The 27186-nt window shown below is 44.3% G+C and overlaps 1 protein-coding gene across 2 annotated transcripts in view; it reads right to left on the reverse strand.

The window, feature by feature from the left end:
* Nucleotides 1-27186, reverse strand: part of igsf9ba (immunoglobulin superfamily, member 9Ba) — a 226255-nt gene that overhangs the window by 119392 nt on the left and 79677 nt on the right. For both annotated transcript variants that reach the window (XM_061878079.1, XM_061878080.1), the window contains exon 3: nucleotides 15053-15199. In XM_061878079.1, the coding sequence (XP_061734063.1) occupies nucleotides 15053-15199 (147 nt within the window). The remainder of the gene's footprint in view (nucleotides 1-15052; nucleotides 15200-27186) is intronic.

Consider the following 27186-nt stretch of genomic DNA (forward strand, 5'->3'; position numbering starts at 1 on the left):
TACCAATGATTGTCACACACAAACTAGGTGTGGCACAATTATTCTCTGCATTTGACCCATCACCCTTGATCACCCCCTGGCAGGTGAGGGGAGCAGTGAGCAGCAGTGGACGCCGCGCTCAGGAATCATGTCTAGCATTAAAAGATTACAGTTGGTACAAAATGCGGCTGCTAGACTTTTGACAAGAACAAGAAAGTTTGATCACATTACGCCTGTACTGTATATACCTTTATATACATATATACATACATATATACCTATACTGGCTCACCTGCACTGGCTTCCTGTGCACTTAAGATGTGACTTTAAGGTTTTACTACTTACGTATAAAATACTACACGGTCTAGCTCCATCCTATCTTGCCGATTGTATTGTACCATATGTCCCGGCAAGAAATCTGCGTTCAAAGGACTCCGGCTTATTAGTGATTCCCAAAGCCCAAAAAAAGTCTGCGGGCTATAGAGCGTTTTCCGTTCGGGCTCCAGTACTCTGGAATGCCCTCCCGGTAAAAGTTTGAGATGCCATCTCAGTAGAAGCATTTAAGTCTCACCTTAAAACTCATTTGTATACTCTAGCCTGAGTTTTCCTTGCCCTTATGTGGGCCTACCGAGGTTGTCGTAGTGGTTTGTGCAGTCCTTTGAGACACTAGTGATTTAGGGCTATATAAGTAAACATTGATTGATTGATTGATTGATTTACTAAGACCCTAATACTAAGGGCTAAACAGCGTGTGCAAGTTATGATTTAGGGCTATATAAATACACTTTGATTGACTGATTGATTGATAAAATTGCGTGTAATATTATTTAATGTTGGGCCATATGGGCAAAAAAGTATATCTTGATATATTTGTACTTAAATTCGATATTTGATAAACACTATATTGCCAAAAAGTATTGTAAATGATTAGAATCAGATGTCCTAACCACTTGGCCCGGTGTATCAAATCAAGCACTACGGCTTGGAGACTGTTTCTGCAAACATTTGTGAAAGAATTGATTGATTGAAAAAATGGGTCCACTCTCAGTGATTTCCAGTCAACGGGACTCTCGCTGCTGTGTTGGATCCGCTTTGGACTGGACTCTCGCGACTGTGTTGGATCCATTATGGATTGAACTTTCACAGTATCATGTTAGACCCGCTCGACATCCATTGCTTTCCTCCTCTCCAAGGTTCTCATAGTCATCATTGTCACCGACGTCCCAGCGGGTGTGAGTTTTCCTTGCCCTTATGTGGGCCTACCGAGGATGTCGTAGTGGTTTGTGCAGCCCTTTGAGACACTAGTGATTTAGGGCTATATAAGTTAACATTGATTGATTGATTGATTGATCATTTTTGGTGATTCAACCCCCAATTCCAACCGTTGATGCTGAGTGCCAATTAGGTAACGGGTCCGTTTTTTATAGTCTTTGGTAAGACTCGGCCGGGCTTTGAACTCACAACCTACCCATCTCAGGGCGGACACTCTAACCACTAGGCTGGTGGCCTCCAGAGGCTTCAAAGCATGCAAAATGAACGAATGAATGAAGCGTTGAGACATGGTTGGCACACGTAGGCATACGTGGCACGAGGTTACAAATAGAGAGGTTCGTCCGAGTATGACTCAGGGTCACAATGAAGCAAAAGTGTTGAGGTTTATTGATCGCTAAAAACCTAAAGAAGGGACGCACAAGGCTGACGGGACTTGAGGAAAGGAAGAGACTAGTCCTAGTGTCGAGGCCTGGCCATCTGACACCTGCTACTGAGTGGCCATTAATGGGCATGTCCGCTTGGCAGGAAGTGAAGGCCACCACAGAGTGTGTGTGCGTGTGTGTGTGTGTGTGTGTGTGTGTGGATAAAACACAACAAAGACAAGGACCCCCCGGGGGCAGACGAAGCTGGCACCTGCTTCCTCACGGCCTTTTAGGTGGCGGCGGCTGGATGAAGGCATCACTTGTTCCGTGTCGGCGCTCTAAAGCAAACCTGCCGTTGGAACATGCCAACACTTTTATTGAAGGAGACTTCCATGCAAGCTGATTGGACGCTAGTGACTATATCGAGACACCGTGGTGCTATAATGGACTATTTGGCATTGCAGTAAATGTTAAGAAATGCTAAAATGCTGACAATTAAAGGTTTTAGGGATGTGCTGGTCAATCAGCCACTGATCGGCATCTGTATCAGACAAAGAAGGTGATTGCCATTGCTTATTATGACCTTTTAATGCTGATCACACACACACACACACACACACACACACACACACACACACACACACACATACATGTACATACATATATATATATATATATATATATATATATATATATATATATATATATATATATATATATATATATATATATATATACGGACTCGACTCTCACACTATTATGTTAGATCCACTATGGACTGGACTCTCACTATTATGTTGGATCCACTATGTCCAGAGGCCAGTCCATAGTGGATCAAACAAAATAGTGAGAGTCCAGTCCATAGTGGATTTAACATAACAGTGAGAGTCCAGCCCATAGTGGATTTAACATAATAGTGAGAGTCCAGTCTATAGTGGATTTAACATAATAGTGAGAGTCCAGTCCATAGTCGATCCAACATAATAGTGAGAGTCCAGTCCATAGTGGATCTAACATAATAGTGAGAGTCCAGTCCATAGTGGATTTAAAATAATAGTGTGAGAGTCCAGTCCTTAGTGGATATAACATAATAGTGAGAGTCCAGTCCATAGTGGATTTAACATAACAGTGAGAGTCCAGTCTATAGTGGATTTAACATAACAGTGAGAGTCCAGTCCATAGTGGATTTAACATAACAGTGAGAGTCCAGTCTATAGTGGATTTAACATAATAGTGAAAGTCCAGCCCATAGTGGATTTAACATAATAGTGAGAGTCCAGTCCATAGTGGATCTAACATAATAGTGAGAGTCCAGTCCATAGTGGATTTAAAATAATAGTGTGAGAGTCCTGTCCTTAGTGGATCTAACATAATAGTGAGAGTCCAGTCCATAGTGGATCAAACAAAATAGTGAGAGTCCAGTCCATAGTGGTTCTAACATAATAGTGAAAGTCCAGTCCATAGTGGATCTAACATAATGAGTCCAGTCCATAGTGGATTTAACATAATAGTGTGAGAGTCCAGTCCATAGTGGATCTAACATAATAGTGGGAGAGTCCAGTCCATAGTCGATCTAACATAATAGTGTGAGAGTCCAGTCCATAGTGGATCTAACATAATAGTGAGACTCCAGTCCATAGTGGATCTAACATAATAGTGAGAGTCCAGTCCATAGTGGATCTAACATAATAGTGAGAGTCCAGTCCATAGTAGATCTAACATAATAGTGTGAGTCCAGTCCTTAGTGGATCTAACATAATAGTGAGAGTCCAGTCCATAGTGGGGCCAGCAGGAGACCATCCCGAGTGGAGACGGGTCAGCAGTGCAGAGACGTCTCCAACTGATGCACAGATGAGTGGTCCACTATGGGTCCCAACTTTGGACAGCTAGCGCTTCATTTGTGCTCACCGAAACGGTGACCCCCCCTCTCCACGCAGGAGAGGGGGACAGAACAGAAAACAGAGGGCTGATCAACTGGTCTAAAAATGGGGTCTATTTAAAGGCTAGAGTATACAAATGAGTTTTAAGATGGGACTTAAATGCTTCTACTGAGGTAGCATCTCTAACTGTTAGTGCTAGAACATTCCAGAGTACTGGAGCCCCAATAGAAAATGCTTTATAGCCCGCAGACTTTTTTTGGGCTCTGGGAATCACTAATAAGCCGGAGTTCTTTAAAAGCAGATTTCTTGCCGGGACATATGGTACAATTGGCAAGATAGGATGGAGCTAGACCGTGTAGTATTTTAGAGGTAAGTAGTAAAACCTTAAAGTCACTTCTTAAAGACCTACTGAAAGCCACTACTAGCGACCACGCAGTCTGATAGTTTATATATCAATGATGAAATATTAACATTGCAACACATGCCAATACGGCCTTTTTAGTTTACTAAATTACAATTTTAAATGACGCGCATGATGACGCGTGCGCTTGACGTCTCTGGTTGGAGGGAACATACAATCTCAGCACCAGTTACGGCTAATAGTCGTCTCTTTTCATCGCAAAATTACACAGTATTCTGGACATCTGTGTTGCTGAATCTTTTGCAATTTGTTCAATTAATAATGGAGAAGTTAAAGTAGAAAGATGGAAGTGGGAAGCTTTTTAGCCTTTAGCCACACAAACACACGGTGTTTCCTTGTTTAAAATTCCCAGAGGTGAAACTTTACTATGGATCAGCGAACATGGATCCCGACCGAATGTCGACCAGCCGTTTTCGGTGAGAAAATTGTGGAAATAAGTCGCCTTTTACCGGAGATCAGCGGAGCTTCTGTCGTGCCGCAGCTTCGTGAGAGACTGGCGTCAAGACACCCGTGGACACACCCCTCCGACTATCAGGTACTATTTAACTCACTAAAACACTAGCAACACAATAGAAAGATAAGGGATTTCCCAGAATTATCCTAGTAAATGTGTCTAAAAACATCTGACTTGCTCCCAATGCAATCGCCTTTTTTTTCTTCTTCTAGTCCAGGGGTCGGGAACCTTTTTGGCTGAGAAAGCCAAGAAGCCAAATATCTTAAAATGTATTTCCCTAAGAGCCATATGGTATATTTTTTAACACTGAACACAACTAAACGTGTGCATTTTTAGGAAAAAAACAACATTTCTAGAGTATAATAAGTCTCCTATTCTTTGTAATAACATTGGTATTCTGAACCTAACTGTGGAGGGGGCGTGGCCTGCGGGCCTGCAGCGAAGCAGGGTGTTGCCAGAACCGGCCTCGAAATCAGCGACAGGTGCGTAGACGACCCACTTGGACCTCGTTACCTAATCACCTGTCGCTATGTTATAAGCAGCAGCCAGGAGGAGCGACGGGGTTGGTGCTGGAGCCAGAGCCAGAACGAAAGAGAAAAAGACAATAGCTGGAAAGCAACTGAGAGAATTAATTGAAAAATGAAACAATATTGTAACCCTGAAACAGTCTCTCATGTCAGTTCTTGGTGGTCTGAAGAACCCCCAGGAGGGCAAGCCCCACACTAACCAATAATAAATAAATAACTTCTTACCATCAACGCAACTTCTTGAACAGGTGCGGTAGGAAACGGATGGATGGATTAAAAATGCACAAGGATGTTTTATATTTTGAACATCATTTTTAACACTGATTACAAGTGGAATTATTCATTATTTATCGTGTTAAGCAGAGTCAGCTCAAATTTACCTGAGAGCCGGATGCAGTCATCAAAAGAGCCACATCTGGCTCCCGAGCCATAGGTTCCCTACCCCTGTGTTAGGCAATGTCAGCTCAGATTTATCCGAGAGCCAGGTGCAGTCATCAAAAGAGCCACATCTGGCTCGCGAGCTATAGGTTCCCTACCCCTGTTCTAGTCCATCACTCTAAATTTCCTCATCCACGAACCTTTCATCCTCGCTCAAATTAATGGTCAATTGCTGTAAAGCAACTGAGAGAATTAATTGAAAAATGAAACAATATTGTAACCCTGAAACAGGCTCGCATGTCAGTTCTTGGTGGTCTGAAGAACCCCCAGGAGGGCAAGCCCCACACTAACCAATAATAAATAAATAACTTCTTACCATCAACGCAACTTTTTGAACAGGTGCGGTAGAAAACGGATGGATGGATTAAAAATGCACGAGGATTTTTTATATTTTGAACATCATTTTTAACACTGATTACAAGTGGTATTATTCATTATTTATCGTGTTAAGCAGAGTCAGCTCAAATTTACCTGAGAGCCGGATGCAGTCATCAAAAGAGCCACATCTGGCTCCCGAGCCATAGGTTCCCTACCCCTGTGTTAGGCAATGTCAGCTCAGATTTATCCGAGAGCCAGATGCAGTCATCAAAAGAGCCACATCTGGCTCGCGAGCCATAGGATCCCTACCCCTGTTCTAGTCCATCACTCTAAATTTCCTCATCCACGAACCTTTCATCCTCGCTCAAATTAATGGTCAATTGCTGTAAAGCAACTGAGAGAATTAATTGAAAAATGAAACAATATTGTAACCCTGAAACAGGCTCGCATGTCAGTTCTTGGTGGTCTGAAGAACCCCCAGGAGGGCAAGCCCCACACTAACCAATAATAAATAAATAACTTCTTACCATCAACGCAACTTCTTGAACAGGTGCGGTAGAAAACGGATGGATGGATTAAAAATGCACGAGGATTTTTTATATTTTGAACATCATTTTTAACACTGATTACAAGTGGTATTATTCATTATTTATTGTGTTAAGCAGAGTCAGCTCAAATTTACCCGAGAGCCGGATGCAGTCATCAAAAGAGCCACATCCGGCTCCCGAGCCATAGGTTCCCTACCCCTGTGTTAGGCAACGTCAGCTCAGATTTATCCGAGCCAGATGCAGTCATCAAAAGAGCAACATATGGCTCGCGAGCCATAGGTTCCCTACCCCTGTTCTAGTCCATCACTCTAAATTTCCTCATCCATGAACCTTTCATCCTCGCTCAAATTAATGGTCAATTGCTGTAAAGCAACTGAGAGAATTAATTGAAAAATTAAACAATATTGTAACCCTGAAACAGGCTCGCATGTCAGTTCTTGGTGGTCTGAAGAACCCCCAGGATGGCAAGCCCCACACTAACCAATAATAAATAAATAACTTCTTACCATCAACGCAACTTCTTGAACAGGTGCGGTAGAAAACGGATGGATGGATTAAAAATGCACGAGGATGTTTTATATTTTCAACATCATTTTTAACACTGATTACAAGTGGAATTATTCATTATTTATCGTGTTAAGCAGAGTCAGCTCAAATTTACCCGAGAGCCGGATGCAGTCACCAAAAGAGCCACATCTGGCTCCCGAGCCATAGGTTCCCTACCCCCGTGTTAGGCAATGTCAGCTCAGATTTATCCGAGAGCCAGATGCAGTCATCAAAAGAGCCACATCTGGCTCGCGAGCTATAGGCTCCCTACCCCTGTTCTAGTCCATCACTCTAAATTTCCTCATCCACGAATCTTTCATCCCCGCTCAAATTAATGGGGAAATTGTCGCTTTCTCGGTCCGAATAGCTCTTGCTGCTGGAGGCTCACATTGTAAACAATGTGAGGATGTGAGGAGCTCCACAACCTGTGACATCACGCGCACATCCGGTAAAGGCAAGGCTTTTTTTATTAGCGACCAAAAGTTGCCAACTTTATCGTCGATGTTCTCTACTAAAAATACGGCAATATCGCGAAATGATCAAGTACGACACATAGAACGGACCTGCTATCCCCGTTTAAAAAGGAACATCTCATTTCAGTAGGCCTTTAAGTGCACAGGAAGCCAGTAAAGGTGCGGTTGATATCGGAATCGGTAATTAAGAGTTGGACAATATCGGCAAAAAAGCCATTATCGGACATCTCTAGTGTCAGCCGGAGGGGGTCGGTATTTGTGATCGGCATTAAAAGGCCTTAATGGCGATCACATACTATCTCATGAAAATGGCTCGATTGATCGATTGTCTCAGAAATTGCGTATAATGAAGTCATGGTCTTTTACGAAAAAAGACAATAATTGCAATGCTGAGCAGTGTTTGACTCACAGGCGTAGAACAAAAAGCCGTTATGAAACAGTCCACAACATTGAAGGACATTCTTCTTTCTGCCACGGACTGACCAGCGTGAAAGGCGTCGGAGGAGGAAGCGAGGCGGCACTTAAAAGTGGAGCGTGAATACTTATGAGGCGGACTACAGGGGCGCATTATGGCCGCACAACAAGACATTCAGAGGACGCCGCCGCCGTGCAGGTGACGCTTCCACGCCGCGGTTCTGACACGTCCACGCTCCAACTTGAGCTTCAAGGAGCACACGGATGTCCATTGCAGTCGTACAATAGGAGAGTGTTTGTCAACCTTTCTCGAACCAAGTCACACACCCAGCAGCGGAAATCTTTAAAAAACCGAACTCAGTTGACGGTAAAAAGTCGTTGGACGTGACTTTAAAGCATAACCAGGCATGCAACTGGAGAAACATTTAAGTCCCATCTTAAAACTCATTTGTATACTCTAAGTTAAATACACCCCCCTTTTAGACCAGTTGATCTGCCGTTTCTTTTCTGCTCTTCCCCCCTCTCCTTTGTGGAAGAAAGGGCACAGGTCCGGTGGCCATGGATGGAGTGCTGGCTGTCCAGAGTCACGGAACCTGGGGTGGACCAGTCGCCTGTGCATGGATTGGGGACATCTCTGAACTGCTGACCTGTCTCCGCTTAAGATGGTCTACTGCTGGCCCCACTATGGACTGGACTCTCACTATTATGTTAGATCCACTATGGACTGGACTCTCACTATTATGTTAGATCCACTATGGACTGGACTCTCACACTATTATGTTAGATCCACTATGGACTGAACTCTCACTATTATATTAGATGCACTATGGACTGGACTCTCACTATTATGTTAGATCCACTATAGACTGGACTCTCACACTATTATGTTAGATCCACTATGGACTGGACTCTCACTATTATGTTAGATCCACTATGGACTGGACTCTCACTATTATGTTAGATCCACTATGGACAGGACTCACACTATTATGTTAGATCCCCTATGGACTGGACTCTCACTATTATGTTAGATCCACTATGGACTGGACTCTCACACTTTTATTTTAGATCCACTATGGACTGGACTTTCACTATTATGTTAGATCCACTATGGACTGGACTCTCACACTTTTATTTTAGATCCACTATGGACTGGACTCTCACTATTATGTTAGATCCACTATGGACTGAACTCTCACTATTATGTTTGATCCACTATGGACTGGACTCTGACTATTATGTTAGATCCACTATGGACTGGACTCTCACTTTTATGTTAGATTCACTATGGCCAGTGCCGTTTTGTCCTACAAATTTAGGATGTCCTTGAACTCACCTTAGTTTGTTTACATGTATAACTTTCTCCGACTTTTTAAGACGTGTTTTATGCCACTTCTTTTTCTGTCTCATTTTGTCCACCAAACTTTTAACGTTGTGCGTGAATGCACAAAGGTGAGGTTTGTTGATGTTATTAACTTGTGTGGAGTGCTAATCAGACATATTTGGTCACTGCATGACTGCAAGCTAACTGATGCTAACATGCTATTTAGGCTAGCTGTATGTACATATTGCATCATTATGCCTCATTTGTAGCTATATTTGTGCTCATTTAATTCTTTTAAGTCCTCATAATTCAATTTATGTCACATGACACACTATCTGTATGAAATATGGCTTTTGATTTTTTGCGGCTCCAGACGGATTTGTTTTTGTATTCTTGGTCCAATATGGCTCTTTCAACATTTTGGGTCGCCGACCCCTGGACTAAGTACATCATATTAAAAGATGGTTCTTAGTTTTTATTCTAACTGGGGTCCAATAAGCCCAAATAGCAAAGCGAAAATAAAGCTGCAAGCAGGAATCGACGGGAACGTGGTAGAAGATGGATGGATGGATTATTACACAGAGAAAAAATTGTATACACGTGTTGTATACATCAGTTTCATAGTAATAACAGTTGCAAAGTGGCTTGGGCATTTTATAAGGACGCCTTGGTGCCGCCATTTTGAGACTCTAATGCATTGTGAATGTAATGCAGTTGTATTGAAGTGGGAATAGCAAACTTCCTGTTGATTTTAGTTGGGGGCGGTCAGTGTATGAAATATAGGTCTCAGTGAGACCTACAGTAAGGTTTTTGTTTCATGTTTCATGTGTAGGACAGTCCTACAGTTTTGTCTGAGCAGGAAGCCACCATTTTGTGACAACACCAGCAGCATAATGGTTCTTTGCGGGCTCATAAAATCCAAACCGGGGTAGTAATTTAAACTCTTTCATCAACTTTTAATCAGAAGGGTTCAATCTCTCTTCTGTGTTTATTTGAAGGCGAAACGACAAACAGCCTCAGAGGAGCTAATGTTTCGGAAAAAAAAAGCAACATTTTTTAGCCAACTTTTGTATTAAAGGTGTAATTGCAAACTCCCTGTTGATTTTAGCCGGGTGGTGTCAGTGTATGAAATATACGTCTAACTGAGACCTACATAGAAGTTTTTGTTTCATGTTTCTACGACATTCCTCCTGGACGTTAGAGACAGTTTTGTCTGTGTTTTCTTCCTAAAAGGTGCTAGAACGTAATTTTGAGTTTTGGGGTTTTTGTTTTTTTTATTAGATCGCAATTTTCGCCAGCCAGTCCTGATGTGTGTGTCACATTTGGTGAGTTTTAAAGCATGTTAAGGGGGTCAAATTACAGCTCAAAGTGGCGGCGGTATAATAATAAAGAATAATAATAATAATAAAACCTTAAAAATGTAATAGGGTCCTCTGTCCCAAAGGGATATCGGTCCTTAATAAAAAATAAAAAAACATGTAAACAAACAGCTTGGACCTTACCAGGTAAAAAGAGTTTTGGTTGTATTTTATGTCCCAGTGATCCAGTGTGGCTTGATTTCGTTGTTTTACTTTTCCCTCGACCAATTTGAGCAAGAGGAAATGGTAGAGCCTTTATTTGGCTCATTGCAGGGAATTGATTGCAGCGTGTTTAAGGCAGCTATGAGGTAAAGTCCCGGATAGTCGATGAGCTATCAAACTGATGACTGAGTGGGAAAAAAAAAAAAAAGCTGCACTTTTGCATTTCTCATAGGAACATCTCCGGGTTGTTAAAATCCTATGCGAGGAGTGCGTTTAGTTAGATGTTTCCTATCGAGCTGTTTTTGGATCATGGATGATGTGCTTTGCTGCAAAACACAGCACTTTTTTAGTCAAGTAACATTTCTTCCAGGGCTGTGATTATGCAGCGTGATGTTTCCCAGGCTCAGTCACACGTGTATTTCTGGTACTCACCCCCAAGTGTGTGAATGTGATTATGCATATGTTTCACAATGCTCCTATTTCAATCTCCGTGACATAATGCCGCATGTGAAATATTGCGTCAAGGGCCGTTTATGAAGCCCACAGCATGGCATAATCATCTGGGAATGAAACATGCTGATCTGTATAATAAGCATAAGGTTGTTCTGTGTTATGATGCCAGCGCTCAGTGTAAAGCGCATTACGTCGACACTGAGATGAGAGCGTCCCATGATGCATTGTTTTTCAGCCGCTGTGCCACACAGACTGGTGTGCCGTCGGAGATTAACTAATATTTTTGGCAAACGAGTAATTATAGTCTGATTATAGATGTGTTGTTAAGTGTCGGTGCCGTCTAGAGCTCGGCAGAGTAACCATGTAATACTTTTCCATATCAGTAGGTGGCAGCAGGTAGCTAATTGCTCTGTGGGGCGGCATAGCTCGGTTGGTAGACTGGCCGTGCCAGCAACTTGAGGGTTGCAGGTTCGATTCCCGCTTGTGCCATCCTAGTTACTGCCGTTGTGTCCTTGGGCAAGACACTTTACCCACCTGCTCCCAGTGCCACCCACACTGGTTTAAATGTAACTCCGATATTGGGTGTCACTATGTAAAGCGCTTTGAGTCACTTGAGAAAAGCGCTATATAAATATAAATTCACTTCACTTCACTGTGGATGTCGGAAACAGTGGGAGGCGGCGTGCAGGTAAAAAGGTGTCTAATGCTTAAACCGAACATAAACAAAAGGTGAGTGCCCCTGTAGTAGAAATATCAGGGATTTAAACCGGGGTTAAATCCTGTTCGTGACTCCAATTTTATGTGGTCGAAAAAGTCTGAATCTTAAACAAGAACAATAGAGCGTTTGTTACAGCAGTTTTGATCAGATAGTACAAAGTTGGATTGAATCGATATGAAATCGAAGACGAAAGATGGCGCACCCTCGTGAAAGGAATGAAAAAGAGCACACACCAGGCTTGGTCTTCCATTCTTATTTAAGTCTCACCTTAAAACTCATCTGTATACTCTAGCCTTTAAATAGACCTTTTATTAGACCAGTTGATCTGCCGCTTCTTTTCTTTTTTCTCCTATGTCCCCCCCTCCCTTGTGGAGGGGGTCCGGTCCGATGACCATGGATGAAGTACTGGCTGTCCAGAGTCGAGACCCAGGATGGACCGTTCGTCGGAACCCAGGATGGACCGCTCGCCTGTGTATCGGTTGGGGACATCTCTACGCTGCTGATCCGCCTCCGCTTGGGATGGTTTCCCGTGGACGGGACTCTCGCTGCTGTCTTGGATCCGCTTTGAACTGAACTCTCGCGGCTGTGTTGGAGCCACTATGGATTGAACTTTCACGGTATTATGTTGGACCCGCTCGACATCCATTGCTTTCGGTCCCCTAGAGGGGTGGGGGGGTTGCCCACATCTGAGGTCCTCTCCAAGGTTTCTCATAGTCAGCATTGTCACTGGCATCCCACTGGATGTGAATTCTCCCTGCCCACTGGGTGTGAGTTTTCCTTGCCCTTTTGTGGGTTCTTCCGAGGATGTTGTAGTCGTAATGATTTGTACAGTCCTTTGAGACATTTGTGATTTGGGGCTATATAAATAAACATTGATTGATTGATTGATTGATTTATACGCTCCATGATGAACTAATTTGTATCATAACAACTTATGTAACTGTCCAAAGTTCAAGGTAACTTGATCTCTCATGTCTTGTCCTTCCCAACGCATTTAGTTTGGAGGTAACCCTAGGACAGAAATGTTCCACTACACCCCTAAGAAAAGGCATTGAAGCTTAGGAAAGGCTATGCAGAACAAAACTAAAACTGAACTGGCTGCAAAGTAAACAAAAACAGAATGCTGGACGACAGCAAAGACTTACTGTGGAGCAGAGGCGGAATCCACAAAGTACATCCGAACATGAAGTGACAATCAACAATCCCCCCACAAAGAAGGATAAAAACGACTGAAATATTCTCGACTGCTAAAACAAAGTAGATGCGGGAAATATCGCTCAAAGGAAGACATGAAACTGCTACAGGAAAATACCAAAAAAAACAAAAACGACAAAAAGCCACCAAAATAGGAGCGCAGGACGACAGAAAATGATTAATCAATTTACTTTCGAGATAAATAAAAATTGGGATACGGATGTGATAAAAAAACACCTTTTTAGCACCCCTAATTATTATATACCATGTTATAGTTGGTGAAAATAACAATAAATACCACGACGTACCATTTCGAAGCAAGTTATGCATCAATTTGTACGTACTCAAATCAAATAACCAAGTGCATGGGCAATGGTGCAATAATATAAAGAGGGGTCCGAGTCCATGGTTCTCGCCCGGAAAAGGGTGGAATGCCATCTCCGGGTTGGGGGGAGACCCTGCCCCAAGTGGAGGAGTTCAAGTACCTAGGAGTCTTGTTCACGAGTGGGGGAAGAGTGGATCGTGAGATCGACAGGCGGATCGGTGCGGCGTCTTCTGTAATGCGGACGTTGTACCGATCCGTTGTGGTGAAGAAGGAGCTGAGCCGGAAGGCAAAGCTCTCAATTTACCGGTCGATCTACGTTCCCATCCTCATCTATGGTCATGAGCTTTGGGTCATGACCGAAAGGATAAGATCACGGGTACAAGCGGCCGAAATGAGTTTCCTCCGCCGTGGGGCTGTCCCTTAGAGATAGGGTGAGAAGCTCTGCCATCCGGGAGGAACTCAAAATAAAGCCGCTGCTCCTTCACATGGAGAGGAGCCAGATGAGGTGGTTCGGGCATCTGGTCAGGATGCAGCCCGAACGCCTCGCTAGGGATGTGTTTAGGGCACGTCCAACCGGTAGGAGGCTACAGGGAAGACCCAGGACACGTTGGGAAGACTATGTCTCCCGGCTGGCCTGGGAACGCCTCGGGATCCCCCGGGAAGAGCTAGACGAAGTGGCTGGGGAGAGGGAAGTCTGGGTTTCCCTGCTTAGGCTGTTGCCCCCGCGACCCGACCTCGGATAAGCGGAAGAAGATGGATGGATGGATGGATGGATGGATGGATGGATGGATGGATTATGCTTTTGTAGCGGCCCTATGAGGGTAGTCAGGCCTGTGGTGTGGCCCTCCATGGAAACAAGTTTGACACCCCTGATCTAGGCCATTTGCTGACCGCACTCTGTTTGCTGCATAGTCGCCATGTTGGTTTGGTTGACCCCCCCTTCGTAAGTCAACAGATCGGAAAGGGTAATGTGACTGATTACAACCTATATCAACAATATGTTCCCAATTGGCAACCAGGACACACCTTGTCAGGTTGAAACAATGATGGCATCTATTAAACAAGACAAGAAGCAAGGAATTAAACCAAGATTTAGATCAATTGAGGAGAAAACGCATAGACCCTGTAGCATTGTACAGTTTCGTCCCTGTTCTGAGGAAAGATTGTACGCCTCCTCTTTTATTTGGACTTTCCCTGATTACATGGCAACAGCTGTTTTTAAAGGGGCTGGAGTCTTAAACATCCGCCGTGTTTGGTTACAAAACAGATCAAATAAAAAGCTTGGTTCAAAGAAAAGGTTATAAACATCCATCCATTTTTTTACCGCTTTTTCCCTTTTTGGGATTGCGGGGGATGCTGGAGCCAATCTCAGCTGCATTCGGGCGGAAGGCGGGGTACACCCTGGACAAGTCGCCACCTCATCGCAGGGCAGGTTGCAAACAGTTTAAAGAAAAGGTCGTAAAACAGTTGTGAGAAGAGGTGCCTGGAGCTTGGGCAAGTAAAACTTTCTCTCCGCATTGTAGATCTCAGGTTAAGACAAAATCTTCCTGTGGATTACAATACTTTCAAGAAACAGACACCCTCATGTCGCTCCCCATCCTACACGGTGGAGTTTTACAAGCCTTTTGGTTGGTAAGATCAAAGGGAACTCATTGAAACACAAAGTTTGGTGATAACTTAGATACAATTATTCCGACACACCTACTCCTGGTTGCCAATCAAGATGCTTTTTATGCCAGCTGTGTCCGCTGGACATGATTCCTACACACCTGCCTGCTGCATCATATCCCTAATAAAGGGGTTTTTACTTGCACTTTGGGGTCCAGACCAACAACACCCAACACCCAATAAGCACAGGTTAAGAGAGCGAATGGTAGCAAACTCACCATTGACCGTCAGGTGCACCCAGCTGCCGTTGTGGAAGGTGTCGTACTGTTGCTCCAGCATCAGGACCCTGCACTCGTACCAGCCCTGGTCTTCCGAGCGCACCGGGTCAATCTGCAGGGAGGCCTTCCCGTGCAGAGAGGCTCGGCCTGCAAACCGGGGAAATACAAACATCTGTGTCAGCGTCTCCTCTGTCGGTCTAACAATCTTCGAACCACAAATGCACAGGTGGGTATGGTACGGGGCTAAGACCGTTTCAGAACCATTTTTTCTGAGATCAGTTGTTTGAATTCACATGTGCGGTACCAGAGTATGGGACTTGTCAAACTTTTTGTCATGACTTGTTTTTTTGTTGTTGTTCTCCCTAGTTTAGTTTCGTACGAGCACTCCGAGTGACCCTTTGTTTACGTTCTTGTTGCTAGGAGTGTCTGAGTTCACCCACCTTCATCCATCCATCCATCTCCCCCGCTTAACCGAGGTCGGGTCGCAGGGGCAGCGGCCTAAGCAGGGAAACCCAGACTTTCTTCTTCCCTGCCACTTCGTCCAGCTCCTCCCGGGGGGATCCCGAGGCGTTCCCAGGCCAGCCGGGAGACATAGTCTTCCCAACGTGTCCTGGGTCCTCCCCGTGGCCTCCTACCGGTCGGACGAAAAGCACCTCCCTAAGGAGGCGTTCGGGTGGCATCCTGACCAGATGCCCGAACCACCTCATCTGGCTCCTCTCCATGTGGAGGAGCAGAGCTTCTCACCCTATCTCTAAGGGAGAGACCCGCCACCCGGCGGAGGAAACTCATTTCGGCCGCTTGTACCCGTGATCTTGTCCTTTCGGTCTCAACCCAAAGCTCATGACCATAGGTGAGGATGGGAACGTATATCGACCGGTAAATTTAGAGCTTTGCCTTCCGGCTCAGCTCCTTCTTCACCACAACGGATCGATACAGCGTCCGCATTACTGAAGACGCCGCACCGATCCGCCTGTCGATCTCACGATCCGCTCCTCCCTCACTCGTGAACAAGACTCCGAGGTACTTGAACTCCTCAACTTGGGTAAAGGTCTCCTCCCCAACCCGGGGAGGCAACTCCACCTTTTTTCCGAGCGAGAACCATGTACTCGGACTTGGAGGTGCTGATTCTCATCCAGGTCGCTTCACACTCGGCTGCGAACCGATCCAGTGAGAGCTGAAGATCCTGGCCAGATGAAGCCATCAGGACCACGTCATCTGCAAAAAGCAGAGACCTAATCCTGCGGCCACCAAACCGGATCCCCTCGACACCCTGACTGCGCCTAGAAATTCTGTCCATAAAAGTTATGAACAGAATGGGTGACAAAGAGCAGCCAACCCTCACTGGAAACGGGTCCGAGTTACTGCCGGCAATGCGGATCAAGCTCTGACACTGATCATACAGGAGGACCCTCAAAATAAGACAGTCCGTTACCCCGGACTCTCGAGCACTCCCCACAGGACTTCCCAAGGGACACGGTCGAATGCCTTCTCCAAGTCCACAAAGCACATGTAGACTGGTTGAGCAAACTCCCATGCACCCACAGTTCACGCACCTGTTTCTGGTTATTAACCAGTATCGCCACCTGCCATCACAGCTATAATCGGTCGCTTCACCCTGCCTTCCTCACGGGTCCAATGGTTGCTCTTTGCAACGGGGCGGTATAGCTCGGTTGGTAGAGTGGCCGTGCCAGCAACTTGAGGGTTGCAGGTTCGATTCCCGCTCCCGCCATCCTAGTCACTGCCGTTGTGTCCTTGGGCAAGACACTTTACCCACGTGCTCCCAGAGCCACCCACATTGGTTTAAATGTAACTTAGATATTGGGTTTCACTATGTAAAGCGCTTTGAGTCACTAGAGAAAAGCGCTATATAAATATAATTCACTTCACTAATTCAATTACGTTTGTGTCTGATAAGTTTTGTTATTTTGCTTACAATATGCTCTTTGTTGAAAATTCCTGCTGCACTTCCTTGGGCACCTTGACATAAAATAAAGCACTTGCCTACCCGGTGGATGAAGTAGTTGTTGACCGTTCATACGCAGTCAATCAAAACAGACTAAAAAACAAACAACACACGTGCCGATCGCACGGGAAGCTAAGGCACCAGAAGCATAGAAGACGAGGAATTTACCCAACGTAACTGTTGTGTTCGGTAAAAAGACGAAGCCAGACTGAGCGTGGCGAGGAAGGTGGATAAACAGCTCTCTGATTAGTGCCTAGCAGCAGGTGAGCGTGCTGACCACTAACCAGAGACAGGTGAACCCAATAAGTACCCATGGAAACAAAAACAAACCCAGAGGTGCACAAAACAGGAACTAAGGGAGTCCAAAACTAACAGAACATACTGTAACTAAACAAAACATGATCCGGGCCACGGATCATGACAATACCATGTTTTTTTAACCCTTAAGTCATGGGTGTCAAACTCTGGCCCGCGGGCCAAATTTGGCCCGCCGTTTAATTTCATTTGGCCCTTGAGGCAATATAAAATTAACATTAGAGCTGGCCCGTCGCTGTAACACCGCATTCACCACTAATACTCATACTCGTCAACCCTCCCGATTTTCCCGGGAGACTCCCGAAGTTCAGTGCCCCTCCTGAATTTCTCCCGATTTCCACCCGGACAATAATATTGGGGGCGGGCAGTAAAAGCACTGCCTTTGGCGTTCTCTACATGTCGCCACGTCCGCTTTTCCTCCACTCACATAATATATGCGGCTCATACACACACACGAGTGTATACAACGCATACTTGGTCAACAGCCATACAGGTCCCACTGAGGGTGGCCATATAAATAACTTTAACACAGTTGCAAATATACGCCACACTGTGAACTCACAGCAAACAAGAATGACAAACACATTTCGGGAGAACATCCGCACCGTAACACAACATAAACACAACCGAACAAATACCCGGGATGCTACAATATACACCCCCGCTACCACCAAACCCTGCCCCAACTCAAACACGCCGCGGAAAAGAGGCATTCAATTAGTATTTTTATTTTATTTGATATGCCATTGATATTTTTTAATTATTATTATTTAAAACTCGATTTTTCATGTCATTATAAAGTTATATAAGCCTTGCTTGGTCAATATTCAATGCAAAACTTGTTTGGGTCCCTATTAAAGGATTCATTTGTTCAACCTCGGCCCGCGGCTTCGTTCAGTTTTAAATTTTGGCCCACTCTGTATTTGAGTTTGACACCCCTGCCTTAAGTGATACCAGAACATGAAGTTATTGACTCAAGAGTTGACGGGTGTGCGGGAACCACTAAGAAAACGTTTTTTCCAGTCTGTGTGTCAACTAGAGATGTCCGATAATATCGGACTGCCGATATTATCGGCCGATAAATGCTTAAAAATGTAATATCGGAAATTATCGGGATTGGTTCCAAAAAGTGAAATTCATGACTTTTTAAAACGCCGCTGTGCACACGGACGTAGGGAGAAGTACAGAGCGCCAATAAACCTTAAAGGCACTACCTTTGCATACATGATATGTACGGCTTTTCACACACACGAGTGAATGCAAGCATACTTGGTCAACAGCCAAACCCACACCAAACAAGAATGACACACATTTCGGCAGAACATCCGCACCGTAACACAACAAACACAACAGAACAAATACCCAGAATCCCTTGCAGCACTAACTCTTCCGGCACACTACAATATACACCCCTGACACCCCCACCCCTCCTCCTCCCACCTCAACCCTGCCTCCACCTCCTCATGCTCTCTCAGGGAGAGCATGTCCCAAATTTCAAGCTGCTGTTTTTTGAGGCCTGTTAAAAAAAAAATAATGCACTTTGTGACTTCAAAAAATAAATATGGCATTTTTTTTCCATAACTAGAATTGATTTTTTGGGGAAAACATTGTTACATTGTTTAATGCATCACAACAAAATGAGGCATAATAATGTGTTCATTCCACGACTGCATATATAGGTATCGGTTGATATCGGAATCGGTAATTAAGAGTTAGACAATATTGGAATATCGGCATAAAAGCCATTATCGGACATCTCTAGTGTCAACTTATCTGGGCTTCTCTGCTTAGGCTGCTGCCCCCGCCACCCGGCTTTGGATAAGCGGAAGAAGATGGACTTCTGCCGCCTCCTGCCTTCACTTTTTCACATCCTGAGAACACGACCATCCCCACAATGCGACCACAAAGTGACAATTTAGCTACTTTTTTTTTTTTTTTTTTTCGGGAATAATGCAGAACAAACGTACGGGCTCAAAGTTGTCGTTAGAAAGGGATGATGTAATCATTGAAAAGACAAATGTGGATTACAGAAGAGACAATTCAAAGCTGTCTTTTGTTTGCAGCAAACACTGCAGTGTTGTCATTCTACTATAAATAACATAATTTACAATCATTTCTAGAACTCTTATTTTATTGCGATGGAGTGATTGGAGCACATACTTGTTGGTGACAAACAACATTCATGAAGTTTGGTTCTTTTATGAATTTATTATGGGTCTACCGAAAATGTGAAAAAATCTGCTGGGTCAAAAGTATACATACAGCGATGTTAATATTTGTTTCATTCGACATCAAATCATACTTGCCGACCCTCCCGAATTTTCCGGGAGACTCCTGAAATTCAGCGCCTCTCCCGAAAACCTCTCGGGATAAATATTCTCCCGAAAATATCCCGTTTTTCAGCCAAAGCTGGAGACCACGCCCCCTCCTGAGTGAGGACAGCCCAGCTCATGGAGCCATCCTTGAGGAAGAGACGGGAACTAAATCATGCAGACTGTGGATAAATTGTATTATTATGTTTATCTTACCTAAAAATAAATATATTTATTAATTTAAAAAAAAAACTAAATACAATTTTACTATATTTTGCTAAAAAAAACTTCAAAATTGTATTTGTATTTTTTCTGACTCCTTATTACATCCAGCCATAGAATTATACATTAAAATACACATATTTGAAGAAATTAATTTTAAATGATCATAATAATTCATTTAAAATGACCATATTTAATTATTTAAATAATTGCTTGTTTATCAACAACTTTAGCATTGTATTCATTACATTTTGAAGCTCTCAGAAGCCAAGTTATGTTATATTCCTTAAGATTTACCTATGCAAGTTTGAAGTATCAATAATCTAAACATAGTTTTTTTTGCATATTTTCAGGATGTATATATATATATATATATATTAAATACTTGACTTGGTCAATTCTAGCTGTAAATATACTCCTCCCCTCTTAACCAAGCCCCTTGCCCCCAACCACCATGAATTGATTTACGTGGACCCCGACTTAAACAAGTTGAAAACCTTATTGGGGTGTTACCATTTAGTGGTCAATTGTACGGAATATGTACTGTACTGTGCAATCTACTAATAAAAGTTTCAATCAATCAATCAAAATCCTGTGCCTCTCGGCTGTCCGTCTCGGACTGTGACAGCCCGGCGGACGAAAACATTCGCTTCAGCACAGCCTGACGAGTGTTCTGAGATGGAGCATTTTGGCAAACTTTGATGTGTAAATGCAATAACTGACCTGTTTCCTGTTCCTTCAGCCCGGTTGCTTTGTTGGGTCTGCTCTCTCTGGCCATGCTCCCCCCCTTCCCCAGCAGACGATGGCGTGGAACACCGCAGAGGCCCCCACCTTTGTATATGTTTTTGTTTGGTTGCTTGTCTATGCATAGTACAATCGTCCATCTATCCATCTATTTTCTACTGCTTGTCCCTTTTGTGGTCGCGGGGGGTGCTGGAGCCGATCTCAGCTGCATTCGGCCATGTGTGTGCAATATATAGCATTGGGTAATTATTTGTTGTTTATTTACTTTTGTCCTTTATGTTTCCCTCTTACACACATGTTTATGTGTGCTATGGCTATAAGATTTTTTTCCCTTGGCCTCACTCTGGACCCCTTTTCACTCTCTCCGGGGCCCCGCAATATTTTATTCTTTTTAATAACATGCCCCTCAGAACAGGATCGCTGACGGGTCTGCCAACTTACAAAAAAGGTGAGAAAACGCTGTGGGGAGTGAGGGAAAAAAAATTCAGTCAAAGCCTGGGCCTCCTGGAGAGGGGGTCCGGACTGAAGCCAAGGGGGAAAAAACCTCATAGCCATAGCACACATAAACATGTGTGTAAGAAGGAAACATCAAAGAACACAAAAGACATTAAAAGAGCAGAGCTGATGTAACCAGTAATTTCTTCATACAGCTACAAAAGTAACACAACAACAAACATATCTCAATCATCCCCCCAGTATTTACCTATTTCTCACCTTTTCTTTAAGGGGTGCAGACCCGTTGTGTCTCCCCGTAATGTTTGATCCTGTTCTGTGTTTCTGTAATGTTTGATCCTGTTCTGTCTCCCTGTGATGTTTTATCCTGTTCTGTCTCCCTGTAATGCTTTATCCTGTACTGTCTCCCTGTAATGTTTGATCCTGTTCTCTCTCCCTGTAATGCTTTATCCTGTACTGTCTCCCTGTAATGTTTGATCCTGTTCTGTCTCCCGGTAATGTTTGATCCTGTTCCGTCTCCCTGTAATGTTTGATCCTGTTCTGTCTTCTTGTAATGTTTGATCCTGTTCTGTCTCCCTGTAATTTTTGACCCTGTTCCATCTCCCTGTAATGTTTGATCCTGTTCTGTCTTCTTGTAATGTTTGATCCTGTTCTGTCTCCCTGTAATGTTTGACCCTGTTCTGTCTACCTGTAATTTATGATCCTGTTCTCTCTCCCTGTAATGTTTGATCCTGTTCTGTCTCCCTGTAATGTTTGATCCTGTTCTGTCTCCCTGTAATGTTTGATCCTGTTCTGTCTCCTTGTAATGTTTGACCCTGTTCTGTCTCCCTGTAATGTTTGATCCTGTTCTGTCTCCCTGTAATGTTTGATCCTGTTCTGTCTCCCTGTAATGTTTGTATGCTCTTGAATGGGGTTGTGCTGAAAATCTCAATTTCCCCTCTGGGATTATTAAAGTATTTCTGATTCTGATGTGGCGGTAGCTAAAGCGTACGTACATAAAACCGATACTGAGGCCAACCCCAGGATCACCGTCATCGTCGGGGTGGAAAACGGACAGTTTTTTCCCCGTTAGCAGAAAATCAATGGCGTCAAGGGGAGGAGAGGAGCAAGGCAACTGCAGTCTTGCAAGAAAAAAAAAAGGCTGTTAGTCTTGAAAAAGTCAGGTCTATTTTTCGTTTGGGCATTGAAGTGCTGAGTCGGGTTGGTGGTGTCAGGGAGACGATGCTGCTGTAGTTAACAGCACCGTATCCCCTAGGGCCGGCCGTCACTTGTCATGTTTGCTTCCGTCCAAACAAAGTCTGCTACATTTAGCCTGATGGTACACTTCCTTTGGGGACTAGATTTTACACCAACTGACCAGGGTACCACTTGTGAGATAGGGTTTGGTTCACTTGCAAGTGAACTCTGGAGTACTTTGGTGATGTGAACGTTACTTGGGCCAAAGACACAGCAAGTAAACTCGAAAGCAGTTCGGAAACGTAATTGTTACAAGGACCAAAGACACAGTAATTGAACTCTGGTGTGGTTTGGAAATATTGAGCTTAAATGGACCAAAGACACAGTGGAAGAACTATGGTGCGGTTCAGATACGGGACCGTTACATGGACCAAAGACACAGTAAGTGAACTATGGTGCGGTTCGGAAATGTGAACGTTACATGGACCAAAGACACAGTAAGTGAACTCTGGTGCGGTTCGGAAATGTTTAGCTTAAATGGACCAAAGATACAGTGAAAGAACTCTGGTGCGGTTCAGATACGGGACTGTTACATGGACCAAAGACACAGTAAGTGAACTCTGGTGCGGTTCGGAAATGTTTAGCTTAAATGGACCAAAGATACAGTGAAAGAACTCTGGTGCGGTTCAGATACGGGACTGTTACATGGACCAAAGACACAGTAAGTGAACTCTGGTGCGGTTCAGATACGTGACCGTTACATGGACCAAAGACACAGCAAGTGAACTATGGTGCGGTTCGGAAATGTGAACGTTACATGGACCAAAGCCACAGTAAGTGAACTATGGTGAGGTTCGGAAATGTGAACGTTACATGGACCAAAGACACCAGTAAGTGAACTCTGGTGCGGTTCGGAAATGTTTAGCTTAAATGGACCAAAGATACAGTGAAAGAACTCTGGTGCGGTTCAGATACGGGACTGTTACATGGACCAAAGACACAGTAAGTGAAGTATGGTGCGGTTTGGAAATGTGAACGTTACATGGACCAAAGACACCAGTAAGTGAACTCTGGTGCGGTTCAGATACGTGACCGTTACATGGACCAAAGACACAGCAAGTGAACTATGGTGCGGTTCGGAAATGTGAACGTTACATGGACAAAAGACACAGTAAGTGAACTATGGTGAGGTTCGGAAATGTGAACGTTACATGGACCAAAGACACCAGTAAGTGAACTCTGGTGCGGTTCGGAAATGTGAACGTTACATGGACCAAAGACACAGTAAGTGAACTCTGGTGCGGTTCGGAAATGTGAACGTTACATGGACCAAAGACACAGTGAAAGAACTCTGGTGCGGTTCGGAAATGTGAACGTTACATGGACCAAAGACACAGTAAGTGAACTATGGTGCGGTTCGGAAATGTGAACGTAACATGGATCAAAGACACAGTAAGTGAACTCTGGTGCGGTTCAGATACGGGACCGTTACATGGACCAAAGACACAGTAAATTAATTCTGGTGCGGTTCGGAAATGTGAACATTAAATGGACCAAAGACACAGTAAGTGAACTCTGGTGCGGTTCAGATACGTGACCGGTACATGGACCAAAGACACAGTAAGTGAACTATGGTGCGGTTCGGAAATGTGAACGTTACATGGATCAAAGACACAGTAGGTGAACTCTGGTGCGGTTCAGATACGGGACCGTTACATGGACCAAAGACACAGTAAGTGAACTATGGTGCGGTTCGGAAATGTGAACGTTACATGGACCAAAGACACACTAAGTGAACTCTGGTGCGGTTCAGATACGTGACCGTTACACGGACCAAAGACACAGTAAGTGAACTATGGTGCGGTTCGGAAATGTGAACGTTACATGGATCAAAGACACAGTAGGTGAACTCTGGTGCGGTTCAGATACGGGACCGTTACATGAACCAAAGACACAGTAAGTGAACTCTGGTGCGGTTCAGATACGTGACCGTTACACGGACCAAAGACACAGTAAGTGAACTATGGTGCGGTTCGGAAATGTGAACGTTACATGGATCAAAGACACAGTAGGTGAACTCTGGTGCGGTTCAGATACGGGACCGTTACATGGACCAAAGACACAGTAAGTGAAGTATGGTGCGGTTTGGAAATGTGAACGTTACATGGACCAAAGACACAGTAAGTGAACTCTGGTGCGGTTCAGATACGTGACCGTTACACGGACCAAAGACACAGTAAGTGAACTATGGTGCGGTTCAGATACGTGACCGTTACATGGACCAAAGACACAGTAAATCAATTCTGGTGCGGTTCGGAAATGTGAACGTTTAATGGACCAAAGACACAGTGAAAGAACTCTGGTGCGGTTCAGATACGGGACCGTTACATGGACCAAAGACACAGTAAATTAATTCTGGTGCGGTTCGGAAATGTGAACGTTAAATGGACCAAAGACACAGTAAGTGAACTCTGGTGCGGTTCAGATACGTGACCGGTACATGGACCAAAGACACAGTAAGTGAACTATGGTGCGGTTCGGAAATGTGAACGTTACATGGATCAAAGACACAGTAGGTGAACTCTGGTGCGGTTCAGATACGGGACCGTTACATGGACCAAAGACACAGGAAGTGAAGTATGGTGCGGTTTGGAAATGTGAACGTTACATGGACCAAAGACACAGTAAGTGAACTCTGGTGCGGTTCAGATACGTGACCGTTACACGGACCAAAGACACAGTAAGTGAACTATGGTGCGGTTCAGATACATGACCGTTACATGGACCAAAGACACAGTAGGTGAACTATGGTGCGGTTCAGATACGGGACCGTTACATGGACCAAAGACACAGTAAGTGAACTATGGTGCGGTTCGGAAATGTGAACGTTACATGGATCAAAGACACAGTAGGTGAACTCTGGTGCGGTTCAGATACGGGACCGTTACATGGATCAAAGACACAGTAAGTGAACTATGGTGCGGTTCGGAAATGTGAACGTTACATGGACCAAAGACACAGTAAGTGAACTCTGGTGCGGTTCAGATACGTGACCGTTACACGGACCAAAGACACAGTAAGTGAACTATGGTGCGGTTCGGAAATGTGAACGTTACATGGATCAAAGACACAGTAGGTGAACTCTGGTGCGGTTCAGATACGGGACCGTTACATGGACCAAAGACACAGTAAGTGAAGTATGGTGCGGTTTGGAAATGTGAACGTTACATGGACCAAAGACACAGTAAGTGAACTCTGGTGCGGTTCAGATACGTGACCGTTACACGGACCAAAGACACAGTAAGTGAACTATGGTGCGGTTCAGATACGTGACCGTTACATGGACCAAAGACACAGTAGGTGAACTATGGTGCGGTTCAGATACGGGACCGTTACATGGACCGAAGACAAAGTAAGTGAACTCTGGTGCGGTTCGGAAATATTTAGCTTAAATGGACCAAAGACACAGTGAAAGAACACTGGTGCGGTTCAGATACGGGACCGTTACATGGACCAAAGATACAGTAAGTGAAGTATGGTGCAGTTCGGAAATGTGAACGTTACATGGACCAAAGACACAGTAAGTGAACTCTGGTGCGGTTCAGATACGTGACCGTTACATGGACCAAAGACACAGTAAATTAATTCTGGTGCGGTTCGGAAATGTGAACGTTTATTGGACCAAAGACACAGTGAAAGAACTCTGGTGCGGTTCAGATACGGGACCGTTACATGGACCTAAGACACAGTAAGTGAACTATGGCGCGGTTCGGAAATGTGAACGTTACATGGACCAAAGACAAAGTAAGTGAACTCTGGTGCGGTTCAGATACGGGACCGTCACATGGACCAAAGACACAGTAAGTGAACTATGGTGCGGTTCGGAAATGTGAACGTTACATGGACCAAAGACACAGTAAGTGAACTATGGTGAGGTTCGGAGATGTGAACGTTACATGGACCAAAGACACCAGTAAGTGAACTCTGGTGCGGTTAAGATACGTGACCGTTACATGGACCAAAGACACAGCAAGTGAACTATGGTGCGGTTCGGAAATGTGAACATTACATGGACCAAAGACACAGTAAGTGAACTCTGGTGCAGTTTGGAAATGTGAACGTTACATGGACCAAAGACACAGTGAAAGAACTCTGGTGCGGTTCAGATACGGGACTGTTACATGGACCTAAGACACAGTAAGTGAACTATGGTGCGGTTCGGAAATGTGAACGTTACATGGACCAAAGACACAGTAAGTGAACTCTGGTGCGGTTCAGATACGGGACCGTCACATGGACCAAAGACACAGTAAGTGAAGTATGGTGCGGTTCAAAAATGTGAACGTTACATGGACCAAAGACACAGTAAGTGAACTCTGGTGCGGTTCAGATACGTGACCGTTACATGGACCAAAGACACAGTAAATTAATTCTGGTGCGGTTCGGAAATGTGAACGTTTAATGGACCAAAGACACAGTGAAAGAACTCTGGTGCGGTTCAGATACGGGACCGTTACATGGACCTAAGACACAGTAAGTGAACTATGGTGCAGTTCGGAAATGTGAACGTTACATGGACCAAAGACACAGTAAGTGAACTCTGGTGCGGTTTGGAAATGTGAACGTTACATGGACCAAAGACACAGTAAGTGAACTCTGGTGCGGTTCAGATACGTAACCGTTACATGGACCAAAGACACAGTAAGTGAACTATGGCGCGGTTCGGAAATGTGAACGTTACATGGACCAAAGACACAGTAAGTGAACTCTGGTGCGGTTCAGATATGTAACCGTTACATGGACCAAAGACACAGTAAGTGAACTATGGCGCGGTTCAGAAATGTGAACGTTACATGGACCAAAGACACAGTAAGTGAACTCTGGTGCGGTTCAGATACGGGACCGTTACATGGACCAAAGACACAGTAAGTGAACTCTGGTGCGGTTCA

The sequence above is a fragment of the Nerophis ophidion genome, linkage group LG18 (assembly GCF_033978795.1).
Source record: "Nerophis ophidion isolate RoL-2023_Sa linkage group LG18, RoL_Noph_v1.0, whole genome shotgun sequence".
Classification (NCBI taxonomy): domain Eukaryota; kingdom Metazoa; phylum Chordata; class Actinopteri; order Syngnathiformes; family Syngnathidae; genus Nerophis; species Nerophis ophidion.